Source organism: Bombyx mandarina, chromosome 01 (assembly GCF_030267445.1).
Source record: "Bombyx mandarina strain Sakado chromosome 01, ASM3026744v2".
Lineage (NCBI taxonomy): Eukaryota > Metazoa > Arthropoda > Insecta > Lepidoptera > Bombycidae > Bombyx > Bombyx mandarina.
In genome coordinates, this window is record NC_143208.1 from 19,481,816 (window position 1) to 19,504,930 (window position 23,115).

At 37.1% G+C, this 23,115-nt stretch overlaps 1 protein-coding gene across 8 annotated transcripts in view; it reads right to left on the reverse strand.

Annotated features, from left to right (window-relative positions):
- Positions 1-23,115, reverse strand: part of fry (microtubule binding protein furry) — a 177,739-nt gene that overhangs the window by 35,266 nt on the left and 119,358 nt on the right. For all 8 annotated transcript variants that reach the window (XM_028171001.2, XM_089732027.1, XM_089732013.1 and 5 more), the window contains 5 exons: positions 13,918-14,051; positions 7,591-7,692; positions 2,819-2,953; positions 2,155-2,346; positions 1,436-1,527 (listed from right to left, as the gene is read on the reverse strand). In XM_028171001.2, the coding sequence (XP_028026802.2) occupies positions 1,436-1,527; positions 2,155-2,346; positions 2,819-2,953; positions 7,591-7,692; positions 13,918-14,051 (655 nt within the window). The remainder of the gene's footprint in view (positions 1-1,435; positions 1,528-2,154; positions 2,347-2,818; positions 2,954-7,590; positions 7,693-13,917; positions 14,052-23,115) is intronic.

Sequence of the window (23,115 nt, forward strand, 5' to 3'; positions counted from 1 at the left end):
ACCACTGTATTTAATCTAAATAAAATATGCAACTCAAATTCCGCGCCAGAATGGAATACAGTTGTGTCAATCTGAATATAACAAAAAAAAAAGTTTGAAAACATAAACAAATCATCCACTCTCGATACTTTTTTGACTGAATCTATCTTTAAAATAATTGAGTGTTTATAAATTTTTTAAATAATTGGATGGGCTTCAATTTGGTATTTAGAGCTCAGCCCGATTAAGACGGAAACAGTTTCGAGTGTAAGCCGATGTAATGAGACGAGAATGAATAAGTTCCGGCAGCGAATCGAATTAATTCCGTAAAATCGGAGCCCCTATTTGAGTGGCTTTAAAACTACTCAGACATGTTCAACTCCGGTTCTCGTGTTATATTAATAAATAACATTTTATGTGTAAATACGAAAACTCGCACAGTCGCGAAACACCAATAACTACCGTACAAGACAACTGTAATAAATAGAATATGAAAAAAAAAAAAAATTTGAAAAAACATAGCAATTATGTGGGAAAGCTGACGTATCATATAACAAAAAAAAAGGAATTAGTATCTCATTCGTATTAAGTATTTAAATCTCAAAGAGAACAATAACATTGATTTAATGTAACTTATGCAATATTGGCTGGCACGTGATCGACTACGCGCCCAAATTAGCTTGATACTTTCCGCATGACCGTCATGGGGTCTCAGCTCACCCCGCGTCATGCTACAGACCTACAGAGCTAATCATTGATCGTTACATTCTACCCTTCCTGATACAACGATTTTATTACGAATTTATCAACGTCCGAAGATGTCATATTATTAAATGTAATTAAAATATTTTTTATTACACGCTTTATATTAGCTTCACTTGTATGTATGTTTGTAACTGACTCCTTTAGACGTGATTTTGACCCACGTTAAACGGCCAGATTTCATTCAAACTTTGTAGGTTTATCGAGGACCCATGACAATGCACTAATTTGATAAGATTATTCCATTATTTAATTTGCAAAATGAGATTTTTGCCAATTTATATAATTTTTATCTATAGTCGATAAGGCAGGAATTGATGTTAAAGTACTTAATAGTTTTAAAAATACGCTTTTATAGAAAATTTTACTAAAAAAATGAAAAGTAATTTTAAAAAATTTAAATTGAAAAAAGTGTAAAATATATTATTTAAAAAAAGCGTGGGTTGCTTTTTAAGATATTATTCAAATAAGTTCTTAGGTTAGTTGAATTTTATATAAAGCGTGTTTTTAGTTTTTTTAAACTATTATTTATTAAAATAATATTATTGTATCGATGCATGGCTGCAGTCGTTACATCATTCTTTATTTGATAGTTCATGTCCCAAGATAGTTATGGCCATGGTCTTCGGTACAAGTGGGCCGTTATCTCCGTCACTCATTTAGACGATGAAAAAGTAAATAGGGACCAACCAACCTTGCTTTGGCGGGATCTTCACCGCTATGTCTCTTCGTATGGATGGTTCCTTTCTCGACTGGCGCCAGTTCACCTGTCCGACCGGTTGCGTCCTAACATACAACACGTCACGTTAGCGAATACGGATCCGGCTTGTACCCACGAACGCGACAATTAGAATCGAAATTCGCAATAGAAATTGAAAGTAGTTTCTGATGACTTTAGTTGTCTGTAGATACCGCAACGTCTACAATAGTAAACTATTTGTGTCTAGATCTTAGGGTCTAAGTGAGAAAGTATTATCGGGTGAGTGTGATATTTAGCAATCGAAAATATGTGTTTACATAACTAAAGGCAAAACAGTTTGTTAACATTTTCCCTTCTGTGTGCGAGTTTTTTAAAGTTCTCGATAGAGTAAAAGTTAACCCAATTTTGTATGCAGTTGGAACAGCGCCCCTAGCGGCAAACGTAGGCAAACGAACCCATTCCATACAAATATGAGCTAACTTTTACGCTATCGAGAACGTTAAAAAACTAAACACACTGTTCATTGTCAAACGTTTTCTTTCTCTTTTAGGGGCTATTGACGAGCTTTATCAATTAATAATATTTTTGGAGTAATTTTTTTATTCTAAATGTCAATAGAAAAAACGTGAAAAGTTATATTTTTTGAATGAATGAGCAGGGAATTGTTTCAATTTTGATGCGTGTTCTACTGGTCCCCCCGGTCCCCCGGTCACCTGCGAGCCGGTGCCGGGTCCGTCGCTGTGTCCCGACGTGGCCTTGCGCATGGATGTGAGCCTGTAGAAGGGCGGAGTCTCCGTGCGCTCGATGAGACAGTTCAAAGTCTCGACTGTCTGCAGTTCCGTCATCATCTCATCAAGAAGTCGCTCGGGCCGGGGCCGGGCAAGGTATAAGACAACGCGTTTCGCCTGCATTGTAAAATTAAATAACTATTACCTAGCGCTCCAGTTAAAACATACTCGTCAGTTTAGTCAAAAATATTGCAACGCATCGTATCCCCTTCGTCTCTTTGAGCACTTCTAAATTAAAAGGGCTATTAGAGGACAAAAACACTCGAGCACTCAACATCAAAGTCCACCAGGTAGCTGTCTGTTGGGTAACAACAAACAAAACAATCTTTCCCAATCGTATTAAAGCGTAAAATGATCAGTCTCCCCCGTCCGAGTCCTAGGGTTCCCGCCATCGCTAATAGGGCCAAATTTAATAAGCTCGTGCATCGAAAATGACGGTTGCCAAGGGCCCGATCCTGACTACCGCTTTGTGTTGTGCGCAATTAATTTACATCCATTAGAGCGTCGCGGGCATTCGGCGACTGACAAGCTCCGTGACCAATCAACCACCAAACAGTAGCTAGTTATAGATTAAAACAGTGATACTTACATATGGCAAAAGTTCGTTGGGTGCCATTCCGGAGACGATGATCAGATATCTGATGATGACCTTTAGGTTGTTCGGCCAACAGGCGCATAACGTCGACCACAGCTCTTCGATTTCTTTGGGGTGGTTGTCCGAAAACTGTCAAACGAAGCCGTATGGGTATAGGCCATGTAATATTTAGTATTAATTTTTATTGACGTAGATAGGAAGACCAACTTGACAGATAAGATCTCATTTAAATCGTAATATTTTTCAATCGCAACCATAACCGATTTTCTTATACCTTTCAATAAAAAATTTGTTAGCAGCATAATTTTGTTTTGCAACACAAACAAAATTTCCATGGTGCATGTTGCGTACCCTTCGTCCGCCCAATCCAATTTTAAAGGTACTCACTTAGTCTTTGTAAATTTAAGCTTCACATTCGAACCGAAATAAGACCTAAACAAGATTATGATCTCCCTATTTAATTAGGGCTGCTAAAACAACATCAAAACATAGTATACCCATATTTTCGACCCTCTCCCTTATTAGGAACTCTGTGTTGTATCGTACACAATGAGAGCATTATATTACTTAGGCAGTGGAAGCGTTTACGACCGCGTTGTCAACGTGTATTCATAGCAAGATATCTAGATAGATATTTAAGAAAATTTGATAAGCACTTGTTAGTGATTGAGAGTCTATAGAGGGCCAGAGCTAGTTTGTTTCCACTAAATTGTTTCCACGTGTATGATTTTTTTATTTAATTGAATTTTAATTTTTACTGTAAGGTCGCCGTAAGTTATCTTCACAGTCTAAATTTGTTTATAACCAGTTTATTTTTGTTTATGCTCGTTTGAATTTAATATTTAGACTTAGGGAGACTCCACTAGATATAAACGGGAAAATAAAACTGTCGAATTACTATCTTTAGTAATTCGACAGTTTTATTTTCCCGGTACATTCTATCCCCTGTCTATGCCAACTTTTCGGTATCACCGGTTCATCAACTCCTTTCTATGCCAACCAATACATTAGGTTCGTTTGTTATTCAGAAAGACAATGATTTATAGTCCACAAAAATAAATCAAGATCTTGAAGAAGAAGAATCCTGATATTATTTCTGTGTTATCATCCTTCTACTGGAAAACTTTTGATAAAATTTAAATTTATGTTACACATTTTTATAGGTTGCTCATCAGGCCTAACCTAACATTGATACATTTAGAGATTTTTTTATGATAAACTGCGGAAACGATTCGATGTTTACACGCGCGTAGTAGCACGTTGCAGAATCGGTTCATGTAGGAAGGGCGCATCAAGGTCGCGCCCGATGACGGATGGGGTAAACAGGGGTGAGCCCATGACGATCTCACCCATGCCTGAACTTGACCTTCATACTATGAAGTGCGCATCCACTACGCTTTAATAATATTAAAAACACAAGTTAAAACATTACGATTTCATCTCGCATTGATTTTATACTTTTTATACACATACATTTTATATTGAATAGGTACACCAGTTGCGTACGAAAAAATGTTACGAAAGACAATATTAAATGATATAATATGCCGTCCAAGAGTTAAAAAAAATCATAATTTTTTTTTCTTCAGTTCTCTAAGAAATTGATTATTTTTTCAATTTTTCCAAAATTTATAAACAACGTTATGTGTGAACGTACAAGAGGCTGGCTATTCTCGGTGTGCCTTCTTACATTTCCGGTAACAAAGAGTAATTTTTGTATTCAATTATTTCGTTATACAGTTCGATTCTAGTCATTGTTCAGAAGTCGGATGCGCTGCCCGAATGGTGCTCAAATATTCTGAGCTACAGCTAATGAGTTGTTCGACGTTGTCATATTTTATGCAGGAAATGCTACAGCGGAACGCTTCAGGGGTCTTAAGACCTCCATCTTTGTGTCTCTAACTAGAAGGTTTTGAACCGCTCCCTATGGCGTAGTACGGTTTATTGTTCGCTAAAATAGCAGCTTCGCCACTTTTGAGAATGAAGAAATACGATACTTTTAAATTTAATTTATTGATGTATACATTATTGATACATACATATATTTATAAAAACTAGTTTATGTAAACTATTTACCAATAAATTGTAGCTAGTCGCGGGGAGAGTCAAAGACCGGGTTCTGTGGTGTAAGTTAGGAAAGGCGAATAAGAGCTGTGTGCTTAGAGCGAGTTTTTTAACGTTCTCGATAGCGTAAAAGTTAACTCAAATTTGTATGGAGTTTGCCTACATTCTAACTGCATACAAATTTGAGAACGTTAAAATACTCGCTCTAAGCACGCTGATGATGATTTGACTGCAAATCATTTTTCTTATTTCTAGTATTTTTATTGCTGCAGATCGACAGACTAATTATAGGCTCACCTAACGGAACCCTTATGACTGTACAATGGGATGGCGCTACATTTCTAGACATGAGGTGGTAGTCTCAACTGTATGGCAATAGCAACTTTGCGACAAGAAACCGAGCCGAACCGGATGCACCGGAACGCAACATCGTTCATAACACGACGTACCACTAATAAAACGGTTTGTAATGTAATGTTAGCACTTTTAAGGCCTATAAAAATGTGCGCTTAAGTAAAGAATTTTGATGTATTGACAAGATTGTCCGACCAACGCCGTATGTCCGTAGCGTGTTGAAATTCCAAGACGTCTAGACAGGGGTCCCTCGCGGTAGCGTACAGGTGTGTAGCACTCACCCTCCTCACATTGTAAGTATTTATAGGTAACATTATTGTATCATTTTTAAGGGCCTTATTTAATGATAAATGTAGGGTAGGTCTCTAGCTTCCATCATTCTGGTACCGATTGTGAATTTTATCCTCAACGACGATTGTATTATGTTTGTGCGACTGTATTTTTTTTCTTAGACAATTCTACGAATATAATTCAGGTACATTTCACTACAAGAAAAATAGATCAACCTTTTTAAAGTAAAGTTTTTTTTCAGTGTATCTCTCTAAGCTTCGGTTTTGTGCTTTTATTTCAGGAAAGGAAAACATGTTTCGTCAAGCAGAGTTCACTGAAGTCGATTTACTCGGTACGAGGGAAACCTCTTTTGCTTCGTTACGGAAGGTTAGTGTTTGACGTCAAATAGGATCCGTAGAGACGTTCTCCTCGTGTGAGAGGAATTGACTCGTACACCGTACATTTTAGTGATGTGATGGAAGATTTTATTTAACAATGCTTTTTACTACCTATAGTTGTGCTTTGTTATTCACTGCCTAACTGGTATTAAGGGAACCAATGAGGTCGAATTAACATGAGTGCTTCCGTCTCATTTTACAGGTGAAGGTGGATAGCTTACTTGTGCTAGATATGACGAAGGAACAAGTTCCGACGTAAATGGGCGTTTTAAGTTTTATTAGTTAATATATATTATAGGTCAATTCGTGGATGAACTTGTATTTGTTAATGTAACGAGTGAATTAAGGAATAGCAAATGGTACCGCCGTTACAGCTTGCCTATCTAAGGGAGGTGATTGTGCCTTCCCCGAGAATGAAGAGAGGCGGCAGTAATGTAAATTCAATCAACTGTCGGTGCTTTTCGGCTCTTCAAGCTCCGCTCACCGTCCTCGTCGAACTCGTCGACTCCGACGAAGAGTTTGACGTGCAAACTAGCCCATAGACACAGTTCACTGACTTTCTCGCTGGATCTTCTCAGTGGGTCGCGATTCCGATCCGGTGGTAGATTTTTTTTTATTGCTTAGATGTGTGGACGAGCTCACAGCCCACCTGGTGTTAAGTGGTTACTAGAGCTTATAGACATCTACAACGTAAATGCGCCACCCACCTCGAGCTATAATTTCTAAGGTCTCAGTATAGTTACAACGGCTACTCCACCCTTCAAACCGAAACGCATTACTGCTTCACGGCAGAAATAGATAGGGCGGTGTTACCTACTCGTACGGACTCGCAAGAGGTCCTACCACCAGTAAGATTCAGCGAAGCACTGCTCTTGCTAGAACTAGTGTTAGCAATTCTCCCAGGTTGAACCCTTGAGCTCACCTACCAGTCCGCGCAAACTTGAAATAGCATCTTAAGCTACCAACAAATAGGCAGGAAAAAAAATGTACGATATATAACAAAATCACGACATGAAGAAACTGAAATGTGATCAATTATAAGATAAGAGGCTAAGAGGCGCCGCTTAGTCCCTGGTCACGTCCGGCGCTAGGAGTTGTCCACTTGTTGCCTTCATTTAACATTGCAGTTGTGGCTGCAGCTAGCACGGACCTGGATCGCGCTAACGACAGTGTCAAGATAAGGTAGCACATTTACAAGTTCCGAACATAACGTTAGGCCGTCGGTCTAACAAGCGACAACACCCACCCGATTTGTAGAAGCTCTTTCCTTTATCGTTTCCGAATGCAACATTTTTGTTGAGCTTTGAGAACGCAAATTGTTTTCCATTTACAAATTACTTATTTATCAGCTTCCTGTATATTTTCACTTTGAATTTAACATAATATTACCGAACTGTCACTGTATATATTATTAAATATATTGTATTTGGCAACTGAGGCGATATTGATCACGCATCACGGTATGTACTTTTATTAACCTCAAATGTTTTCATGATGTTAACATTGTCAATATCATCAGCACACAGCAAGTTGGTGGAAAGCGATAACTTTAGAAAAGATAAGCTTCTCTAATATTGTATGACACAGCAAAAACGATCATCGTAATTTAGGAGTCCATATGTAGTCTTTCTGTAACAAACATGGCATGAGATGAATTTATCAAAGTGAATAACAGTTTACCTTGGCTGTTATGTAGAAGAGGTTATTCAAAACCATTTCGGTAGCTTCAGCGGAGCCCAGACCTTCCCGGCGACTATTGCGACCGCCGTCCGTCGTGTAGTACTGTCGACAAAAAAATTGATGTCTGTAACTTTAATTTTTAATTAAACGTTAATAGCACCAGAATCGCGGATTTTCATTTATTGTTTTAATTTATCGTTAAACGCTCCTTTATAGTAAATGTTTTTAACATAAAGTTGTCATTATCATAAAGCATCTCTACAAGCTTTGACCATGAACGCTACTGTAGTTCTTTCATAAATAAAAACTAATTTATCAGATAAGAGACAGCGACGACAACACCGTGTGAGCGAGTGACCAGCGCACAAACAATAACAAGAAATCACATTAAAATATGTTTTTAATAAGTAATATGTTAGCCGTGACAGTGGTGGGAGGTTAGCCTTGTTTTGAAATCCTACACCGCAAGGTTAATTCATATAGCTTGTGAACTAAATATATAAAACAAACGACGACGAGATCAACATATTTTTCTGTTATTGAAAATGATTTTGCGTAAATATTCGACGTGTTTAGATCTTACGCACATTACAATGCATTTTAATGCAATACGTTAGGTTAGCGCATCATTGGTATTTATATCCGCAACATTGAGATATGTCAGTGAAATCTTAATTTATTTGATCCTACGTCTGCGCGTCAGAACGCAAGGCGTGTTTGGCTCACGGCTGCTTACTTTGCCTTGTGCGGGTTTGTGACATGCTCTACGACCGATCCTCCTCTGGAGGATCAGTAATTAGTGTGAAAGATATGTAAAGGATTGAGGATACGGTTACTACGGTACAGATTCTAATAATAGGGTAAAAATAGACTAGATCGAGCAACTTCTATTTTAAGATCTCCTGATTAATAGACGACCCGAATATTATGATGTTAGATCATTTGAACTGAAATATGTCTGTAAAAGAAATAATCTTAGAGATAAATATAAAGAAATAAGATGAATAGATTAATTGCAGTTTACATCAAATTAACAAGTTTTATACAATGAGAATTATATAAAACGAGCATTAAGATAATCGCATTAGATTGTCATGCGAGAGCACACAGTAAGATTAGCGTCTTCAACTGTCATTCATGATCATCAATTGATTGATAATTAGGAAGACTAGGGTAAAGCCGAGATAGATGCCCCACTTTTTGAAATAGTCATGTAATTTTGAAAATATAAATTTTATTCGAATAATTTCTATTAATGTAGTTAGCTCAATCCCTTATGTTTAATTAGTATAAAATTTTTTTAACCAATCAAATACAGATTTTGCAGAAATTCGTTTTTTGTAGAACCTTTTTTTGGAGGATAGATGCCTAACTGTATGGATAGTTGCCCCACCAAGAAAATACTGAGTAGGATAGATGCCTGCCGTGCAGGATAGATGCCCTTTATATCGTGAAAATGTAAAAACCAAACCAAATATTAAGAAGTTCTATTCCTAACAGAGCAATAATTGTCTCCAAGAAACATGGGTCATAATAATAAAAAATATTTTGTATTTTTTAAGTCTATGAATGTTTATAATTAAAAGATAGTTCTCATATCACACAAATGATCATAATTAAATTTTTAAAGCGTTAAGTAAGCGTAAGCTAAACTTCAATTTTTTTAGTTTCAACATGCATTATCCTATTTTTTTATGAAATTAAATTTTACATATATTTATTCAACAAAAATATAAACTCTCAAGAGTTTAAACAATTAATTGTTTATAAAATATTCACATTAAGTGTCAATGTGTACATTGCAAAATCATATTTTTTTATATTAAATTAACACAATAAAGATATCTTTATTATTTTGTCCAATTGAAGTTTAACTGGATAGTGCTTTAAATTTTCCACATCTTCTACATAATTTCTGAAAAACACGTTTCATGTAGCTAGTTCTGAAACACTAAACATTGAATTCAGTAGGATTACGACTTCGTATTTTTATAGTTTTCAAAACATTCAATGCAGATATTATTACATGCGTTTTAGGGTTATCCCTTAGATTTCTTTAGGGGCAAATCTATTGTTTTATTTCCTTTCATTTTATAGTTAAGTGGGTTGTCTTCATCTTCGCTGCTTGAACTGTAAATCAGTTGTTTGTGTTTTATGTTTTCGTGGCATATTTCTGCTGTATTCTGAAATGGCAGAGTATGGAGGGATAGATGCCTCTAAAGGCACCTATACCCCAAAAAATCAGGGCAATTATCCTTTGTGATAAGGATAGATGCCCAAATTTTTTGTAAATAAATTATAAACTTAATAGCATTTATTTACACCTAGATGCAGACTCAATGAACCAATATATTCACGTAGCAAAAAATATAATGGAATTTTACACTAATTATAAAGTTATACCACGCTAAATGCTAACCTTTCAATCTTTGACGTGTTCGTGAAATTCCGCGCTTAGAAAATTATGTGCACGAGGAAAACACTTCGTCACCACGCGATTGTCAAATGGTAGATAAGGTATAGGGTGACTGTGGTTCCAACTTATTAAATTAATTTTTTGTCATGAGTGCGGGAAGTTAGGTTTTTAGAACATGAGGCATCTATCCCGCTGCGGCATCTATCCAGGTTTTACCCTATATGAGTCGCGTATATAACGTACTCGACGGCGTCGTAACGTGCGCAGACAGCCAACGAGGTGGACCGGTCAAAGTGGCTGGTGTAAGGCAAGAGACCTACACTCAATATTGCGTGGGCAAGGGTTGAAAAAGAGAGGGGTCGCGTGTCTCGCTTCTGGAGTGACGAACCCGCAACCTCGATTACGTCTCGGCGAGAATATTCTCGAGAAACTCTGCTTATCTATAATTATCATAACTTTGCTTATGTATATCGGAATTCTCTTATGTACATTATAAGCAAAGTTGCATGTACAACTTGAAAACACTTGAAATAAATTCAAGATTTAGGCACTATCCTAGCGATGTAGGTACGCATCTCGCTCAGCTTAGTTAGATTTGTTTCTTTTCAGAGGCTGCGAGATGTAAAATGACATGTAATTAAACTTTGAAAACAGAAGCACCTCGACTTGGAAGCGAGGCGCGAAATTACGTGAGTGTCGGGAGATCAAGGAGAGATCAATGCGCGGTTCGATTTATTTACTAACGTCGCTTGCGGGAGTACATCATCATCCGGTACGAATGGAATGGGATAGCGAAATGTGAAACGTAAAGTACAACGAATACGGATGTTTATTATTTGCACGTTGTACTCGTAAAACAGCGAATGGAAACTGTTTTCACAAAAAAACACCCTCAAGTGTTTGTGAGAACTTCATTCAGATTACTTATGGTGTTATGTTAGCAATGCTGTGTATTAGGAAGAGAGGAAGGGTAGTGGGAATATGGGTTACAGTAACCACCTGAGACCAGGAGTTATGAGAATGGTAGAATGAATAGTGATATGTAAAAAATATCTGTGCAACGGCGATTTTCGCGAAGGCTACATTTACCTCGACGTGCTTCGGAATTCCGCTGTAGGTATTTACTCTTAGATTGAATTACAAGCATTCAAATCACACAACGGGAGCTATTTACATATGTATATGTATGGTTGTGGATGCGGCGTGCCAATTAGAGCGCATTGATTGACATGATGCGTCTATAATAGTATATCAGATGGATTAAGCCGCAAACACGACTTGAACCTTAGTTTCTACTGAATATCAAATGTTTGTTTGGATTTAAGGCGGAGCTTTAGTCGTATGTGTGCTGTCACATAATCATACCGAATTAACGGTGTATTGTGTTCTCGTAATATTTCAGTATCATCAAATTTAAAATATTAATTCTATATTATTGATTAATATTGATAACAAAGAAAGTACATTCACATTACATTGTATTTTACGTTCTCTCCGGAAAGTTGCGACTATAGACAAAAAACACTATTTATTTACATGTTTCTTTTTTAATGCCATCACACGTAGACCTCTGCGGTTCTTACACTATTGATTGCTATTCGACATGAACGCGCTGGTACCTCTCAACCTGATCCTTGGTCGTTCAAGTACCTTCTATTGATTTCAAAACCGGTAACGGTAAAATTATGGACCAGCGTTCGTAAAACATAACACTCAACAAATATAAATTAAAATCGAAACCATCTCTGTCGTCTCGATCTCTGTCGTCATATCAACCAGACTCGTGTAACATCGAAATAAATCACAATTAAAAGTTTTACATTCCTACGTACGACAGGGAGATGTTGCAAAATGAAAAAAGAGTACCCATGTCGCGCGGAACACCCTGCACAGAAATTTTATTATAACAAAAAAGTATACAAGCGGAGTTGCATATTTTTTAATGAAATACTAAACATAAAGGAGTTCAACATTTGTACTGAACTGAAATGCAATCGTCGTCTGATATTAAATTTGTCAAAGTATTGCCTAACAAACAGGCTGGTAAAACTTCAGCATACGCAAACAAACTTCAAGAAATAGTAGGACAATAAAAAAAAACACGTTATCGTATCTGCCCTGCCATAGGTTAGATCCTAAATGAGAAGCCTTCATATTACTGCTGGGTCACGAATGGGAAAGAATTCGCTATTTTTATAGTATCATTATAATTTATAATATTTCATAGTAGTCGTGGCCTAAAGGATAAGACGCCCGGTGCATTCGTAAGTAGCGATGCACCGGTGTTCGAATCCCGGCGACATGTGCCAATTTTTCTAATGAAATACGTACTTAACAAATATTCACGCCTGACTTCCACGGTGAATGAATATAGGAATATAGGAAGAACATCGTGTAATAAAAAACAAACCCACAAAATTATAATTTGCGTAATTACTAGTGGTAGAACGTCTTGTGAGTCCGTGCGGTTAGGTACCACCATCCTGCCTATTTGTGTAGATTCTACAATGTGTGGATTCTGCGAAATATTGTTCTTGCTAGAAGTGTTAGCAAATTCTCTCAGGTTGAGTCCGTGAGCTCACCTACCCGTCCGCGCGTAGCTGGTATAGCAGGCTACCAATGAATAAGTAGGGGAGAAAAAAGATGTCAGAAGTTCGAAACTATGTAAATTAAAATATTGTAATCACCAGAAATGGATAGGTCATTTAATAAGGAGCAAAACAGAAAAATGGGCTAAATTAGTAACTGAATGGTACCCTCGAGAGGGGAAAAGATTAAAAGGACGACAAGCCGTTGCAGGCTCTACGTGGAAGAGGAAATGCCACGACCGGAACTTATGGCAGGATTTGGGGAGGTCTATGCGAAAGCAAAACAATCTTAGCCGATGTCAAATGAAAAGAAAAAAAATAAATAGTATGTACCTAAATATGAATTAAGGTTGTTAATAAAGGCTTCTTTATCTTTATCTTAATCACCAGAGCTTGGGCTTAACATATTAAGAACCGGAATTGGCCAAACAGATCAGGAAATCGCGAGAGCCGGTAGTTTTAAATTATTAAAACACACTGGATATTAAATACTGCTGAAATTTAGCTTCTTTAAATCATAATAAAAACAGAAATAAAAGATGGTTAAAATATCCCGAACCGTACCGAAAATTGTTATCACAAAACAAACATTTCATTTAACTTTATTATTCCCTATAACAAGTTTCTAGTTGACTATGGACTTTGGTTAACTCATTTTCGCCCATTTGCGAGGGTTGCTGCAGTTTTTTTTTTTAAATCTGTATGGAAAGAAGCTCAGTGGAAAGCCAATATTGAGTGAAGTTGATTCAATAAAGGCGCGCGGCACGTAGCTTGTGTAACTTCATTTTGGCCTCCATCAAAGGTTGTTAAATACAAATTTTCTTCAATTTGGTTTGTTTTAGCAAATAAACGATTATGTAAAGATTGTGTAAATAGACGGATGTTTCTATTCTGAGAAGACAAATAAGGTATTTGATGCACAATAAATGGGTAATCTGTTTTTAATGAAACTGACATAGCTCAATTGAATAAGAGATTTTACGTATTTCTATAAAAAGATGAAACTTTTTTTTTTTATTGCTTAGATGGGTGGCCGAGCTCACAGCCCACCTGGTGTTAAGGGGTTACTGGAGCCCATTGACATCTACAACGTAAATGCGCCACCTACTTTGAGATATAAGTTCTAAGGTCTCAAGTATAGTTACAACGGCTGCCCCACCCTTCAAACCGAAACGCATTACTGCTTCACGGCAGAAATAGGCAGGGTGGTGGCACTTACCCGCGCGGACTCACAAGAGGTCTTACCACCAGTAAAACTCGACTTATTACTTCCTTTTGCACTAGGTTCGTTGGTAAAAAATTTATTAAAGTATATTTATGTACCTGTATATAGGATAGCGGGTTGGCCGGGGGCACGTTGGGGTCGACCAGTTCAATGTTCACCAGCCAAGGCAAGAGGTACTGCAGGAGGAGCTGACGGACCTCAGTACGAGCGGTCTGGAAGCGCGCCGTTATCTCTAAAAAAGAACACTCACTTCAATTACTTCATATTATAGATACTGTTAGGTACCTAGGTGAAATGGTACCATATTATAGGTACTGTCAGGTACCTAAGTGAAGTGAAATGAAATGATTAAAAAAAACTATATCTGAAGATATAAGTGACAAGTAGATAATTTCTTTTTTAATTTTTTTTATTGCTTAGATGGGTGGACGAGCTCACAGCCGACCTGGTGTAAAGTGGTTACTGGAGCCCATAGACATCTACAACGTAAATGCACCACCCACCTTGAGACATAACTTCTAAGGTCTCAGGTATAGTTACAACGGCTGCCCCACCCTTCAAACCGAAACGCATTACTGCTTCACGGAAGAAATAAGCAGGGTTGTGGTACCTACCCGCGCGGACTCTCAAGAGGTCCTACCACCAGTGAATTCATTTTCAAGCTTTAGTCTTATCCCAATATCATTTAAGTGAATGTTTAAATGGTGTAAAATCATCTGCTAATCTTAGTCAGTAAAATAACAAATTTAAAGTACTTTCTCACATTATAAACATGTCATGAGTTTTCGTGATAACAGTTTAACATCACAAAGATATATCTATATGTAGATGTATATAAGCATCAGAATGTTCAATATCGGAAAAACTAGTATTGGAAATTAAACGAACTATGTCTTTATAGCATCCACATTCATTTTCCATCCACAGCGGTGCGAACAGGAGTTCCGCAAACAACAGATATTATAATTTGTTTTGAAATGTAAGGACCACGTTACATTGCGTTGTAAATGTATAGTTATTTTAAATAATGCAATCCGTACTCGGGTCACGGTTACCGAAAATTTATGCAGATTTTCTGTTTAGTTGTTGGTCATCATTGTTGATGGAAATAAACGAAAATATTATGCATACATGATAATATTAATATTGACCAGGCTAATTTCACATTTATCATTGGAACTTTTATGAATCCTCCATCGTTTATTAATCTCGAGTAAGCCATTTTTATTTTTATAACAGTTTACCGTAACGATGTTCATTCAAATAAAATCCGATATATGTGCGATTCCTGGGTGCTATAAGGTGCGTCGTAGCGAGGGAAATTCTAATATAACACATTTTATAACGTGAATGTAAAGCGATAATAAGCCTCGTTTATAACAACTTCGAACGCTGCGTGTGGATGAGATAGAGCATGGAAAATGAAAAATCACATTTATCAAGTGTTTTTTTATGACTCTGAATCTATATGTGACTCACGTCTCGTAAAGATAATGGTGTTGCGATTAGATATTGGCATAGAGAAGATCTGACGTCGGTGGCATTGCCCGCCATGCGTGACCCTCAAAAACGATACGAGAGTACATGGGATTGGTTTAGTGGGTAGCTGTTACTATCTTGGTAGTTCCACATAGGCAGCGCGTCTCATCAACGCGGGGTCTTCGTATGGGGTTCAACACCCAGCCGAAAAAAAAAACCAATAGTTTGGGATCAGCGAGTCGTGGAGGAAAGTACGTTGAGGTTATTAGAACTGCGGACGAATGATAGGGAAGAAGCAAACACCTGGTGACGAGCGACATAGCCAATCATTAAGGTCCTAGACGGCAATTTTTTGACATCCAGTTACTTTAGAAGACATTTTTGGAATTCCAGGATTTCGCAAGAGAGCAATCCATATTATTTATGAGTTACTTGCTGACTTGATTACTCCCACCGAACCATTAAACTCATATCATACGATATATACATACATCATAGAAAATTATATAAACTCCTGTATGCATTATCCAAAAATATATAACTGACAAGTAAAAAAAGCAAGAAAAATAAATCGAATTTTCCATCTGCGCAAAATATTCCGATAACAATCCAAACGTTTGGGACGAATTTTATCCTTCACGCATACATACATATAAGCCACACATAGGAGATAAATGTAATGTTCGTGAACGACACTCATATTCAAATCGCACTACATCCTCAATTAAGGCGGCGCGTTATTGTGTGCGAATAAATAACGTATCATGCCCTAGTTTTATAACACCTTAAACCTTGTCGTCTATTACTATATGCATTACATTGCGGGGTGAATAGCAGGAGCTACGTGTGGCCTGTTGACGAGAAAATTGAAGCTGGAGTCCTTGCTAGGTCGATCACACGCGCCGAGATCACGTGCTTGTTCCATCTCCTCGTCTGATTGGGGTGCAACCGCCACTAGTGATGCTCTTTGTATCGATACTTGTAGGAAACGCCGATGTTATTTATTATCTTATTGCTTTAGATGGCATTAGCTTGTGGCCTACCTAAAGTAAGTGGCTATTGGAACCCGCGGAGACGACGCCAGAGCGGCCTCCGACATTGAGATAAATGAGATCGGAGTATTAATGATAATGTAATTATTTGACCCTTCAAACAGAAATAAACGCTTGCTTCTTAGTATAACAGGCTCAAGGTAGGAATCAGACTTACATAGGAAATACGGTGAAGGCACTTATTTTGTGGACGATTGGTGGGGAAGTACCCTATGCATTTGGTTCCGAGATGTCAGTTTGGCATAAGATATGGATCTTTTTGCTACTCACTATTGTTATTCAAGTTAATCAGGCATAAAAAAAGTTCGTTTCGTGAAACCATTCGTTTCATATCGATCGTTCGTCACAAATTTGAATATCGATAACGACATATTGGCAAAAATGTTTTTATCCATGCCTAGATAGATTGACGTTACCGGTCGGGTCTCATCCGAGTGCAATTTGCAACTATACGAGTTTCATTGACACAATTTCTTTGTTGACACAAAGCACGCGGCGAACTCTCGATGCTTCGAATAATAAAATAATAGTCTACCATGGTCTGACTGGATGTGATGAATGACATCCTGCCCTAAATAAAAATGATATACAATTTAATGAATTTGCGGTTATTCGGTGTAGGGTGTCAGGATTTTAAATCAACGTGTTACATGTGACGATTTTAAATTAATGAAGAACAAAAGTCGAAAAAAAATTTAGAGTAAACAAATGTCCCAATTTTTATACTTGTAAATTCTTTTGTAGTGTGAAATGATCAATTTATACCAGAAACTGCGTGTTAATTACACTATCAACATTTCCTTCGAACAAATAATTTAGTAAGAGAGTTATAAGATTTTCCACAACTTCCTGTAGCACATTGGACTGTCTACTTATTTTATTTTTCTCTTTCAGATTTATAATTTCCGGTCTCGAGAGCTGCAATCGGTTGTCAAGCGGAAACGCAACTCGTGTTCAATATTGTTGTTTTATCTTTGTGCAATTCACATGATATCTATTGATTCGAAAGGGAGTGGGTGGAAATAACTACGTTCTGAAACCGCATTTTTCCGGACATAGATACAAGAGTCCAAAGTTCACCTGTTTCTAAAAAAACCACTGGTAAAAAAATTTTTTTGTGTCACATCCCGTAGGTCTATGTTCTTCAGAATCAAAGTAGAAATACGTTCTTCCTACACAGTATGTGTCAAATAATAAGATTCACGGTAATTAATTGGTTGGTTCATAAAATTGTATTCGTGTTAGCAACGTCTAGCAACGTCTCAAGGCTCAACTTAGGTATGAAAAATAAAAGCTGGCTACAAGGGTCAGGTGGGATCTTATATTGAAAACGAGGCTTATTATTTAATTTTTTAAATCTTATTTAACTACCTCAACAAGTTCACAACGAGGTACTAAGGCATTACTGGAGTTCAGATATATCAATAGTTGAGACATGAGTTTCGACTTTCGATTTTCAGTACAATCACTGTTGAAACTAAAACGCATTACTGCTTCACGGCAGATATAGGCAGTGTTGGTAACTACACGGGCATGCCATCGTGTAATAAAAATCAAACCCGCAAAAGTATAATTTGCGAAATTACTCTGGTGGTAGGACCTCTTCTGAGTCCGCGCGGGTAGGTACCCACCGCCTTGCCTATTTCTGCCGTGAAGCAGTAATGCGTTTCGGTCTAAAGGGTAGGGCAGCCGTTGTAACTATATTGAGATCTTAGAACTTATATCTCAAGGTGGGTGGCGCATTTACAGTTGTAGATGTCTATGGGTTCCAGTAACCACTTAAAACCAGGTGGGCTGTGAGCTCGTCCACCCATCTAAGCTATAAAAAAATGCTCGCAAGGCGCCCTACCATACAATAATATCGATGGTACATCATTTATGTCAATTAGATCTATCTTATTTTGACGATTATCCATTCGGCGATTATTAATATTGAAAGGACCGTGAAATCGTCAGAACCTGAAAGCTAAAAAATAAAATAAACAATACTGTCATCATTACGTAATTCTAATATTATGAGCCTTCGTTACTCTTCGTTATTCAAATATAATCGGCAATTTAAATCTTAATTTTTTAAGATTTAAATTGCCAGTTTGTTCATTCGTGCACGTAAATGCTAATGTTAGTAAATTCTAGAAGTACGGAGGCGTAACCGACAACGCTGTGACCGTTAGAAGTGATGAGTTGGGACACCTGGTCGTAGCGACGTCATGGCTGCCTCGCACTGTTTGTTGCAGCTCAGAGACACGACTTGAACGCTTTTACTTAATATCCGTTTTCCTATTTATCTCCCTTTATCGTGAATTCGATGAACTGTCATTCATCATTGGAGTTTAAAGAGCTCCAATTTAGTAACATAACGTCCTGCAGCCGTATAATAGAGATTCGCACACAAAAACCTATTGTTGGCTGATCACGATTGCACTCAGTCCCCGACAGAGTTGAGTACACGACCGAGTGCTGCATTATGTGGTGCGGGCCGAATCCAACATGCGGAGATTAAATATTTACGATACACACAAGACCTTTCAGTGACAAACGCTCGTGCGTTTTCAACATTCGTAGTTGATAGCTCGAAGCATGTGGAAGATTCATAAAAAATCAATACTATTGCGTGTATAGTTTTGTCAAATTTTGGCGCATCTTATTCTAAAAATATCACAGACCCCGTAAAGGATATTAAATTTGTTCACCCTGCTTGAATTTACTATTTACAATATTATAATTTGCAAACAGCCAAATATATTTTTTTTTTTTTTTTTATTGCTTAGATGGGTGGACGAGCTCACAGCCCACCTCATGTTAAGTGGTTACTGGAGCCCATAGACATCCACAACGTAAATGCGCCACCCACCTTGAGATACAAGTTCTAAGGTCTCAAGTATAGTAACGATGGCTGCCCCACCCTTCAAACCGAAACGCATTACTGCTTCACGGCAGAAATAGGCAGGGTGGTGGTACCCACCCGCGCGGACTCACAAGAGGTCCTACCACCAGTAATTACGCAAATTATAATTTTGCGGGTTTCATTTTTATTACACGATGTTATTCCTTCACCGTGGAAGTCAATCGTGAACATTTGTTGAGTACGTATTTCATTTGAAAAATTGGTACCCGCCTGCGGGATTCGAACACCGGTGCATCGCTCAACACGAATGCACCGGACGTCTTATCCGTTAGGCCACGACGACTACTTGATAATGGGTACATTAGATTAAAACAAACACTACTGACTTTTGTTGCCGATCTCAAAGTTCGAAAGCAGTTACCGATAACCCTCTTATCGTGGACGCCGCTAATTATACATCCGACCCAGGCGACGAGGTAATGTGTGTGTGCCCAAAGGAAATTTAAAAAAATGTATAATTTAATTATTTCATATTTTTTCAAACGTTAGGTGGTGTATTCAGTATTTTATTAAGAACGCCTATTCCATACATAGAAAAAGGTCACGTATTCGCCCGGCAGAGGGTGCAATGGTTAAATCGACTTAGTTTCATTTAGAAATTCCAAGAGAACTTTAAGGCAAAGATGTCTCTGACTTTGAAAACTATAGTAATTAATTAAAAATCTAGTACTTACTTATCAATCCAGGTACAGACAAATAGTCCGTAATTAGAATATTTATAATATTTTTTTTTCTTAAATTCAAAGTTAACGATTTACCTGTGTCACTCTTCTGCAAAGCTTTAAGAAACTCTTTCTACTCCCCAAGTAGTGCGTGCATATTTTATCAACTATGGACATAATCTATACTAATATTATAAAGAGGAAAGATTTGTTTGTTTGTTTGTTTCGAATAGGCTCCGAAACTACTGGACCGATTTGAAAAATTCTTTTTCCATTAGAAGCCGACATTGTTCCTGATGAACATAGGCTACTTTTTTTTCATTTTTTTTATTTTATTTTTTTGGTTTCATGTGTGTTTTAATGTTTCCGAAGCGAAGCGAGGGCGGGTCGCTATTTATAATATATTTTTAACAGAACTTTTAAGCTATTGCATAGATTTTATCGCAGGCCTTAAGCGCGGCTTGAGAGCGGAATCGTGAAATTCCGTAACGATAAAAACCTTCCACCCCTCACTCCGCCTACCATGTAGCTCGCGTTCAACACATTCACACGTTGCGCTTGTGTAGTGTTTAAAGTAAGAAGTCTAAACACCGACTTATGTACTATCAAAATATGTGATATAATTTCGTGGATAACACAACGATAGCACGATTCAGCTTTTGCATCAAGCGCCATCTATCAGCGACAAACGGAATTGTAAAATACAAAATTATATCACATTACAATGCGTTGGCCATTTTCTATCGCTTAGTAGAAGAATTTTATTACTACTCCTACTACTCATTCAGTGATTGGAGTGGCATTAAAAATAAGCTAGCTAAACCGTTGATTCTGGGCGAATGAGAGTTAGAACTAGCATCCAAAGGCGTGTCTCTATCCCATGTAGCGCCCTCTAGTGAGTGCGCGGTCAAAATGGAATACTCACAATGTAGCAGATTCATTGAAAGTTAGCCCACTGAGTTTCTCGCCGGATCTTATTTTATTGTTGTTTTAATATTAATTATTATTGTCGAATTATAATTGCATAAGTTGATAAAAAATGTTATGCAATAGCTTTACCGCGGCAGTCTCCGAGTGTCACACGTCTTTTTTTAAATATACGTCGCCCTCTAATTGTTTGCATCGCTCACTTACATCTTTGAAGTACCATTCTATTTTCGAAATATCGATACAATTGTTATATTCCATACAATATATAATACACCCTTTCAAGTTATACAATCAATGCATAAAAGTCGTCAAGTAAAACGTAAAACGGGTAAGTTTTATAAATAGATATACCGAGATGACGTAAATATTAGGATTCAATTATTTAACATTTTGTCACGGAACCCTAATACTGTAGCCGAGTTAATCTGCGTGGTTCACACTTTCAAAACTCTCACATCTTATAATTAGTAAGTTGGGAGATATGTCGAGGTGATTAAGGTTGTTTGAGGTTTCGTTTTTATAGAACTCTTAGTCGAGTGATGTTTATGACAAACCTATATGATATGCAGGCGGAAGTGGAGTGTCTACAACATTTTACTGCTCGTTACTTGTGTTAAGCAAAAGATTCTTTTTGATAAAGTGACTTTACTAATTATTATTTTTCGAGTGTCAAGCGAATGATACCCTTTACTTACTGTTTATTTTAGGTATAGAGCTGTATAGAAAACGAATTCAGTAGAAAATAAAGATTTCGGAGCGAAAGATATTTTCTTTTCTGGAATCGGTTTTTACATGCACATTAACATTTTTAAACAAAGAGCTTCCTATTTCGTAGTCCACATTGATAGCATCGATATGCATTGGCGTAAAAAGTTCAACAATTCAAAAGTACACAATAGACTTGAATAGACGAAGACCTAGCTCGTACATGCGGAGTTAGAGCGACGGAAATTATGTTCTAATTGTTATTACAACTATTAGATGGTATCTGTAGCTATCATAGAACGGAAGATATTGGGTAGGTAGATGCCTAAATCGCGCTAAGATTTTCAAGATTAGTTTGCATATACACAATTTCCGAACAACAGCAATCGGATCATACGAGCAATTTCAGCCGCTCGGTGAAAGTGAAGTGTGTATACTTATATATTATAGTATAGCATAGCATAGTATTAGCATAGTATTTAGTATATAACATAATTAATAGGTGTAATCTCCTATGTTCCCCTAATAGGGCGGACCACCCAGAAACATAGGCTTCTTCATAAATATAAACTAGGATTAAGATGATTATTAAACATGAAATACACGCAAGAAGACGTTTTCCTTTAACACCTCCCAAAGTACAACATTACAAAAGATCTACCCTTTGTTTTTGATTCCCCTAAAACATCTTAACGTCCTATTTTTTAAAACTCTTAATACTTGTAAATATACTGTTGCGACTACCTAATGCGACCGTTATTCTATTGTGTGCGAAAACTATAACAATTTTTACAAAACAGAAAATAATATATACATGTTTCTTGTTTGTCGAACGTCAGCGTTTGTATTTGTCAGCGAACCCAAGTTCTGAGAGTCGTGCGAGTCGTCTTCAGGACCTCGACGCAAATATGAGTGCTGTTAGGAAGCTGTTTGAAGTTTACTGAATGTACAAACTTCGTGTCCCGTATGCGGTGAGTCGGATGTCGTCAGTAAAAGAGAGCACTTCGAAAAGCTTGCAGTTACAAACATTTATTTCATATTTATTAGTCAAAACCTTTTAACTTATTATTATTTAATTTATATGTTTAATGGCACCCTTTACAAAATTACTACGGCAATTAACTATCAATATCAAAGACCATAATTATTTCAAACTTTATATTAAGTCTAGATCTTCAAACACAAGTAATTGGACTTGTACAATTGCAAAGTATAGATTAATAAATAAAATAATAAATATCAATAAAATGTGTTAATTTAAATCGTTCCCGCTACGTCCGGACAGCTAGGTGAGCTCACGGGCTTCACCTGAGAGAATTTGCAAACACTAACCCTAACAAGAGCACTGACTCGCAGAATCTACGCACTGAAAAGATCTTGCGAGAAACGCAGTGGGTTTAAAAATCACCCAAATCAGGTATCACGTTTATAAACACAATACACAATAGTGTAAGAGTTGAGATTATTGCCATATCCGTTTTGAAATGACTCCCTCCGCCGAATATGTTTTCAGATCATTATTGTCAATAACACTTTTACGGATATTAGTTTTGTTTCATT